This window comes from Bombina bombina, chromosome 6, assembly GCF_027579735.1.
Source record: "Bombina bombina isolate aBomBom1 chromosome 6, aBomBom1.pri, whole genome shotgun sequence".
Lineage (NCBI taxonomy): Eukaryota > Metazoa > Chordata > Amphibia > Anura > Bombinatoridae > Bombina > Bombina bombina.
This window is the reverse complement of record NC_069504.1, coordinates 644,478,240-644,488,071: the sequence shown is the minus strand read 5'-3', so window position 1 is coordinate 644,488,071 and position 9,832 is coordinate 644,478,240. Positions and strand designations below refer to the sequence as shown.

General features: G+C 35.8%; 1 protein-coding gene across 1 annotated transcript in view; it reads left to right on the top strand.

Annotated features, from left to right (window-relative positions):
* The first annotated feature begins 829 nt into the window (after positions 1 to 829).
* Positions 830 to 9,832, top strand: part of KIF7 (kinesin family member 7) — a 111,602-nt gene continuing 102,599 nt past the window's right edge. The window contains exons 1-5 of the mRNA XM_053717671.1: positions 830 to 915; positions 2,819 to 3,198; positions 3,894 to 4,094; positions 5,939 to 6,356; positions 6,744 to 7,281. Of these exons, the coding sequence (XP_053573646.1) occupies positions 2,874 to 3,198; positions 3,894 to 4,094; positions 5,939 to 6,356; positions 6,744 to 7,281 (1,482 nt within the window). The 5' untranslated portion in view covers positions 830 to 915; positions 2,819 to 2,873. The remainder of the gene's footprint in view (positions 916 to 2,818; positions 3,199 to 3,893; positions 4,095 to 5,938; positions 6,357 to 6,743; positions 7,282 to 9,832) is intronic.

Genomic DNA, 9,832 nt, shown 5'->3' with positions numbered 1-9,832 from the left:
CAAGTTTCTTACACATCATGATATATACATAAAATAATGGTAATGTTTGAATCCGATATATACATAAAATAATGGTATTGTTTGAATCTGCTGGGGGGGGGGGGGGGGGGGGGGGGGCTCCTCACTGAAAATATGGCCTACAGTAGATCCAAAATGTGAGCAGCATCTAAAATCTGCAAAACAGCTCAGCACAGGGGTGGAAATGGCTCAACAGTCAAAGAATGACAGTTGCCCAACCTTTGCAAACAAACAAAGACAACGCAGGATTTTAGAAAGTTGTTTTAAGAGTACCTCAGTTATATATAGGCAACTATAGGAAATGGTTTGTGTGTGATATAATGTATACATACAATTATTATGGTTTACGCTTAGCAATATGGTGCAATTATGAACAGATAGGGATAACATCCTAACTCCAATGTTTAGTTAAAGAGGAATAAAGCTATAAACTATGTAATCAGGTGAAATGCCATAGGTCTGAGAGGCAGAGCAAACCTGAGATACACCACCTCTGCTATCAACAACCCTCATGCAGGAACTTAAAAAATAGAATTAGAACATAATGACAAGAACTTTTGGAGAGAAAAAAACAGTGTTATCCTCCAACATGTTTAAATTACACTTAGATCAATGTCTGAATGTTGTGTCGTATTTCTTAGCATATAAGCATACTAAAACGGTGCTGCTTTCTGCATAGCACCTCTTCACATTTCCACTCAACAGAAGTCACTGTGCGGACATAGGACTAGAAAAGTTATAGTGCATGTTTCCGGGGGGGCTTTTCTTACTGCATGCACTCACGTAGGGGGCGCTGTGCTTTGTTCTGCATCTTGTTAAGAGATAGGTTGTGGTTTATCTTTTGTGCTACGCTTTTTAGTGCCCTCCTGGAGTCGAGTTTGTGGGGCTCGTCGGGAGGTGGGTATGGAGATATTGTGTCTTTGCACGGGGGTTTGGAATTATGTGTAAAAGTATTGTTGTGAGCTAAATGCCGTTCAGTTACGTTGTGTGATGTGCGTGTTGTTTTACTGTAACTTTTGTTGTTTACTAGTTATTTACTTGCTCGTTGTAAACCTTTTTTTACAGAGTGATTGCTGTACAGTGCATTTTGTGATTTGTTGACGGTTGTGTGATTGTGGGAACTGAAATCTAAATACCGAGTGCCTAATTTGAACAGTTCTTTGTGTTGTGAGTAGAGACAAGTTATTTGTGAATTAAATGATATGATGTATGCAGGACCTCTAAATAAAGGGCAAGTAAAGCCCGTATATATATGTTCTATCCCAGTCAAAAAACACATTCTCCATATTCTTGAAAGTCAAAATCAACTTTTCCTGGTTCAGACAGAGCATGTAATTTTACTACAATTTTTAAAGTCTACTTCTCAAATTTACTTTATTCTCTTGGAGTCCTTTATTGAAAAACCTACCTAGGTAGGCTTAGGGCGAGTAATGTACCATTGGGAGCTAACTGTTGATTGTTGGCTATATACACATGCCTCTTGTTATTGGCTCGCATCATATGTGTTCAGCTAAGTACAATTGTAATTGTTTTAGCATAGTTTAATCTGATAATTTATTGTGAATTGCATTTTGAGTTTGTCTATTTAAGCATAATATTAAATGGATGTTTAATACACAAATATGAGCAAGCTCAAATATCTTTACAGTTAGCAGGTTCACATAGCGAACACATCAATACATTTCACAAAATAACTAGAAAGCATTTCACTAAAGTTTGGACACACTTTGTATAAGAGACCTGTTTTCTTAAAGGGATATTAAACCCAAAATTTGTATTTCTTGATTTAGACAGAGAATACAATTTTAAACAACATTGAAATTTACTTTTAATATCTAATTTGCTTCTTTCTTTAGATATCCTTTGTTGAAGAAATCACAATGCACATTGGTCAGCCAAACACACGAGGCATCTATGTGCAGCCATCAATCAGCAGCTGCTGAGCCTATCTAGATATGCTTTTCAGGAAAGAATATCAAGATAATTAAGCAAATCAGATAATAGAAGTAAATTAGGAAGTTGTTTAAAATTGTATTCTCTGAATCATGAAATACATTTTTTTGGGGTTTAATGTCCCTTTAAATTCTAATATATGCCAAACCTATATAAAGATTACATTTTAAAGGGGCAAATGTGATTTTTCTTTAAAGGTTGAAATTACTGCAAACACCTTGAGAATTTTATATAAAATAAATGTTTGTGTAACTTCGCAATATTCTTTATTGTGCCCCCTTTTCACGTAATTTAGCTCTAAAAATTGTGGATTTCTAATTATCTGAATACTGGATTTAGCTGATATGTTATTCCATAACAACAAAACAGAAATATATTATATTTGCAAGGGGTTTACTGTTTCTTGAAAGTGACATTAAACACTAAATAAATGCTAGATAGAATGATGCATTCAAAGAAAAGATTAGTTTGAAAATAACATTTAGATTATCTTTTTTTATTAGTGGTTTAAATAGTGACAAAATAAGTGTAAAGTTTTAATTTCTATAAAACAATGGGAGCTGCCATATTGTAACTTAGGCTACTTCCTCTGCTGTGGCTAATTAGGATCAGTTATGAAAAGGTCACTAGAGTGTGCAGCCAATGGTTGCGTGGAATAGAACAGTGCTCTGCACTTCCATTTCTAACAGGAACTGAAATGCTTACAATTTCAGAATGGAATTACTGTAAAAGGGGACAAAATAAATAATGAAAGTACATTGTAGAGTTTTTTTTTTATATTGCCGTCTCAAAGTGTTTAATGTCCCTTTAAGTTTTAACTAATTATGTTTGTATTAATATTAAACAGGTTAAAGAATGGTAACTTGTTTGATTATGCTACGTGCACAATAGAGCTTTAATTGATGGGTCCTAAAACTCAGCAGACCCAGGCTGAGGAGACTGCAGTACATGTTGCTGTCAGAGTCCGGCCTTTGCTCCCTAAAGAAGTCTTACATGGACAGCAATCTTGTGTGTGGACAGAGCCCAGCCTACGAAAAGTGACTTTGGGCACAAGCAGACACTTTCAGTTCCACGATGTGCTGGATGAAACATGCAACCAGGAGGCTGTATATGCACTCACTGTACAGTCCCTGCTCGAATCTTTCTTCCAAGGTTTTAATGTCACAGTTTTTGCTTATGGGCAGACCGGCTCAGGAAAAACCTATACCATTGGGGAAGCAAGTATATGTGAGTACCTTAGCTAGTAACTTATATGTTTTGTCGTGTATGACTGTCTGTACCATGTGCATTATTAGTAATATGTGTCTTAGGATGACATTGCTAGGATTTTAGCTTACATTTCAAACAATTTGTTTTATAACATTATGCTAAAGAGCAGTGTAATTTAAAAAGAATATTAGTTTTAAATATTACAGTTTTTAAAATAGAGTAAGCTCCATTTTTTTCCAGTTATATTTGAAAAGTTCGTAATGAGGATGGCGTAGCTACTGAGAACCCGGCGTATGTTTAAACTTTAATATTACGCCTAATACTAAATCAATTACGCTGTTTTCAGAGCACTGTACTTTAGATTCACTGTTATTTTCGTATGCATAGGTTTTCCTTTCAGAGTAATATGTTTTTAGAGTATTTTGATAAAAGCTCGCCACCTTTTAAGTTTTGAGAATAAACAGTGACATCTGTAGGGTGGAAATGTTTACAGAATTACGGCCATGTTCAGCCCATTTTACAAACCATTAACAATTATGCTCTGTAGTTTTGTACTTATAAGTATGATTTTTCTATGTGGCTTTATATAATTCCACTAGGAAAATACAAGGACTAGCGAGCATTCTAAAATAATTTCGCCAGCCCAGAGAGCATTTAAGAATCGGACCATTAGTAACTATATTTTGTATTCTTCTGTTTTGTTTTTTCATCAGCATCTATCTCTGAGGACGATCAAGGAGTTGTCCCACGTGCCATGGCAGAGATATTTAAACTTATTGATGAAAATGACCTAATTGACTACACAATACGTGTTTCATACCTAGAAGTTTACAAGGAAGAGTTCAAGGATCTTCTTGAAATACAAACTTCCAGTAAGGACATCCTTATACGAGAGGATGAGAAGGGAAACATTGGTAAGTTATTTGTATTGTTAAGCTGACTACTATAGTATAGAATACAAGTGGTGGTATAATTTGAAAAGGCTCAGGAGGAAGTGGTGAACCAAAAGAACCTAAAGAGTCTTGTAATTTGCTACACTGTTAAAAGGCTGAATCATAATCCAAGATGCTTGTGTAAAACATGGTGAGTACTTTCTAATCTAATTCCTCTCTGTTTTTTAAATATTTTCTCTAAAAACACATACCCGATTAGTAGTTTATCTCCCTAAACTTACTAAGCACCCCAAGTATCCAACAGTCAAAAGAATGTCATAAACGATTTTAACTGGATCCAGACTTGGGGCTATGCTGCTTAGTTTGGTAAAACTGTATATACAGTCTATTTTGGTTTATACTATCTTCTTCTGATTGTTTTATTTTAACACCACCACAAGTATGTGTTCCAAAATGTAATTAATAACTTTTTCCTGTCAATTTCTGTTTTGGGCATTTGAGGGTATTTGGTTCAGCCATCTTAAAAATGTAGGGACATTTAAAACTTTGAGATGATGATGATATAAAATGATAAATTGTATATATAAAAAGTCTGCAATATACTTTAATTATTTATTTTGTCCCCCTTTCCTGTAATTCCATTCTGAAATTGTGAACATTTCAGTTCCTGTTAGAAATAAAAGTGCAGAACACTTTTAAATCTCACACAACCATTGGCTGCACTCTCTAGTGACCTATTTTACAACTGTCCCTTATTGGCCACAGCAGAGAAGGTAAAGTTACAACATGGCAGCTCCCATTGTTTTATCAACACTAAAACTGTTTTTTAAATGCATCATTCTATCTAGCATTTATTTAGTGTTTAATGTCCCCTTAAACTGTTTCAGATCTAAACATTCCATAACATCACTTACACCAGTTCACATTCTATTATTTCTAGTTAACACTTTCTTGATAAATGTATCAACTGGAGATACATGCCAGAATCCTATAGTCTTATAGTTTACTATTCTGAAACTGTCAGCTCAGTTAATGGTCTCATGTCTCAGACATTATGAAACATTCTTGTATTCACATACGATATTAAAGGGACATAAGAACACATAAAGATGATCTAATTTGAATTATTGTGATGCTGCTTGCATATCACTATGTGTTTAACCCTTACAAAGGAGTTAAATACAGCTAAAGTCAGAATCAGAGCAGCAATGTATCACTGGGAGCTAGTTCAATGCATCTTTTGAGCCAATGACAAGAGGCACATGTGTAGCCTCCAATCACCCCAGCACTGCATTTCGGCTCCTGAGTCTACCTATGAATGCTTTTTTTATTATTATCATATATTTGTATAGCGTGGTACAATTCTGCAAAGGATAACAAAATAAATACATTTATTAAATAAATAAATAGAAGTAAATTGAAAACCATTAAAATTTTACATGCTTTATCTGAACCGTGAAAGTTTAATTTTGATTTTCATGCCCCTTTAAACCAAGTTCCATATGGTACCTACTACCATCCATTAAAAAACATACATAAATATATTGTTGCTATCAATAAAAAATTGTTTTGAACTAAATAAAATACTTTGTCTATTGAGATGTAATTATCTTCAATTGCATATGTTTATTAATAATTAGAGGACAGTTTATTTGGACTGTCAAAATGCTGTGTTTTTACTTTGGAGTTTTTTTTCCATTTGGTGATTTAAGATGAGTTCTATATTAATTTTATATTGTTTTGTTATCGCTTTTGATAAAAAAAAACTCATTTTTAGATATTGAAACGTCATGTCTTAATATCTCTTAATAATGGAATAATTAAAACATGTATAGAACACAAGTAATGTATGTGTTTTTATGCAGTGTTGTATGGAGTGAAGGAAATTGAAGTAGAAGGTCTGGATGAGGTGCTGAGTCTATTAGAAATGGGCAGTGCTGCTAAACATACAGGAGCCACTCAAATTAATGCTCACTCCAGTCGCTCTCATACCATCTTTACGGTTACCATGGAACAAAGAAAGAATGTTTGCCGAGTCACACGAACAACAAATGAAGAGAATGACTCAGTCCTTGGTTTTGGCCAGGTTCTGTCTTCCAAATTCCACTTTGTAGACCTTGCAGGCTCTGAACGAATAGTAAAAACTGGAAACTATGGTGAGAGGCTAAAGGAGAGTATCCAAATTAACACTGGTCTGCTGGCTTTGGGCAATGTAATCAGTGCTTTGGGGGACCCTAAACGGAAAAGCAGTCACATTCCCTACAGAGATTCCAAGATCACCAGGTAATCTAAGGTGAACAAAAGGCCTGTAGGTATTATAATTTTATTTTATTTTTTTGTATAAATGATCTGCTGTTACATGCACTAATCCTTTGTGCTGATCTCTTAATGTACTTGCATTCTTATGTACTGTATATAATCAACTATATGCTGTGACTAATATAGATTGTGGTGAGGACACTGACCTATAAATTGCATTATATACATTTAATCTTCAATTTAGTGGAGATGATGAATACTGCTCCAGATGTAGTGGTACCACTATCAGTATTATTTAGCTTGAATGATATTTATAGTAAGTTTCTACATCTCTGCTATATTTGCTATTGTTCTTTATCTACAGATACAATGTTTGTAAGTTTAAATAATATATAATTATTTGTGTTTTAGAATATTAAAGGACTCTCTCGGTGGAAACGCAAAGACAGTCATGATTGCTTGTATAAGTCCTTCTGCTTCAGATTTTGCTGAAACATTAAACACTTTGAACTATGCAAGCCGAGCGCAGAATATTAAAAACAAGGCCACTGTCAATTGCAAAACGGATCGTGTGGAGGACCTGCAGCATCAGATAAAGTCACTCCAGCGTGCTCTAGAACAGAGATATAGATCTAAAACACGGATTCTAAATAGGTGTGGCCAAGCCAAGCCTGGCTGTGACCGTTCTATGGAGGAGCATGTATCCCAGTTAATGGCAGAGTGTGCACATTACAGGACTTGCACAGATACAGGATATCTTCTCTTAATGGAGCTTTTATCAGATGGCAGCCTAGCACCTGCTCAGGTTATGAGAATAAAGGACTGGATGTGTTCAGTAGAAGAAGAACGGAGTGAAGTTACTTCAGCCTCAGGTCAGGACAGTGGGATTGAAAGCTCAACTGCTGAAGAAACTGCTAAGGAAATGGTAAAGAGACCAGCAAAGGGCAAGGTATTTACTGAACCTGACATACCATATGATTTGTTTTTCCTTTCTCTCTCTCTTACATCTCCGATTCAGTCTCATAAACTCATATACTTACATATTATTGTCCTATTTCTTGCATGGAATGCCAATTTTGAGCACATTATATTGTGTTGTAGCTTAATATTAGACATACAATATAAGACCAGCACTCTCAACACAGTTTTCAAAATAATATTCAACTGGGTGCCACCTTTCAGAGCATCCCAAATTCTCATTATCAAGACCAAGCAAAAAAGCTGCACTCTCCATATGCAGAGGAAATAAGTAGTTTATTAGCACCAAAAGTAAGCAAAGTTTTGGGTCACTTGAACCTTTGACAAAGGATCAGGTGCCCCAAAAGGTTGCTTACTTTGGAAGCTAATACATTTTTTCCTCTGCATCTGAATAGTGCAGCTTTCTTTCTTTTTGGTTAAAGCGCAATATTAGTACAGATTAGGATATAACTGTTTGAACCTGATGATAAATACACCTGTTAGCCTTTATAAAGAGCTCTTACATTAACTGGCACGTCAAATCACAAAACTTCAATAAGATGTAAAAGTCCTGATGGTCTTAAATTGAAATCTATAGGAGAGAAGGATTGTCCAACATGTATCTGTTAGGGCAAATCACAGACAAGTTTTGTAGGATCTTCCTTTGTGAGCTCAGGTGATTCGGAGACTTAGGTACTAATATATTGTTCTTTCACTGAAGCATATCATAACATTCTTTCATTTTTATATAAAAAAATGATATCAAGTCAGTTGAAATGCCTGATTTTTTTATCCATTGGAATAGCTACCACAAATATACAGTATCTCACAAAAGTAAGTATACCCCTAACATTTTTGTAAATATTTTATTATATCTTTTCATGTGACAACACTGAAGAAATTACACTTTGCTACAATGTAAAGTAGTTAATGTACAGCCTGTATAACAGTGGAAATTTGCTGTCCCCTCAAAATAACTCAACACACAGACATTTAATGTCTAAACCGTTGGCAACAAAAGTGAGTGCACCCCTAAGTGGAAATGTCCAAATTGGGCCCAAAGTGTCAATATTTTGTGTGGGCATCATTATTTTCCAGCACTGCCTTGACCCTCTTGGGCATAGAGTTCACTAGAGCTTCACAGGTTGCCACTGGAGTCCTCTTCCACTCCTCCATGACGACATCACGGAGCTGATGGATGTTAGAGACCTTGCGCTCCCCCACCTTCTGTTTGAGGATGCTCAATAGGGTTTAGGTCTGGAGACATGCTTGGCCAGTCTATCACCTTTACCCTCAGCTTCTTTAGCAAGGCAGTGGTCATCTTGGAGTTGTATTTGTGGTCGTTATCATGTTGGAATACTGCCCTGCGGCCCAGTCACCAAAGGGAGGGGATAATGCTATGTGTCAGTATGTCACAGTACATGTTGGCATTCATGATTCCCTCAATGAACTGTAGCTCCCCAGTGCCAGCAGCACTCATGCAGGCCCAGACCATGACACTCCCACTAGGGGTGTGCATCTTCACTGGTCTCACGATTCGATTACAATTATCCTGTCAACGATTCGATTCCGCGATATATCACGATGCATCACGATTACTGCCCATGATTTTCATTAACTTTTTCTATTCCATATTTTATATATATATATATATATATATATATATATAGACACATATACATATAGTATACATACACATGCATTGCATATACATATATACATACATACAGATACATACACACACACACACACACACATACATACAAGCATATAGAGTACATATATAAATAAATACACACAAATATATATATACATACATACAGACACACATACATATACAAAGCACATTTCAGAAATACATTTATTATTTGTGCAAAGAGGGTGTACATAATTCTAAACAGCCTGCATTTGCAGGGATTCCTGTATCCTGTCTTCAATTCTATACAGGACTATAGAATGTGCAGGTCCTGCAGAAGCGAGTTGTTTATATAAGGAACATGACAATGATCTTATGACAACTTCCAGCAGTGCTGACAATAGCACTTCAGTTTCTACGCTCTTCTGCTCTTTAAAAAAGTTGACTCACTCTTTTTACACAAAGCGAGTCGTTCCTAACCGGTAGTAAGATCACTAAGGGACATAGAGGTAAATATATTCAGGAAGAAGAACATTATTTAATTGGACTAAAACACAAGGAAACGGGTTTGTAATTGTATACAACGATCATGAAAGTGTCTGCTCTCTGGCCCCGGGTAAGAATAGATTGTAGAAATCAGGGAATTCATTAGCCAGAAGTTGAGGAATAAATATGCAGGTATTAAACAGAGTGACGTTAATAAAGAATGTGAAACCCTTTACTAGAGCGAGTTGTTCCTATGAAGAAACGCAGGCTTCTGTAGAGAGGGGTGGGCGGTACTTTGCAATTCTGAGCGGCCACTTTCATTTCAAGCCTCTGTTTTAAACACGCCTGCTCTGAACATGCAACTACTGCCCACCCCTCTCTACAGAAGCCTGCGTTTCTTCATAGGAACAACTCGCTAGTA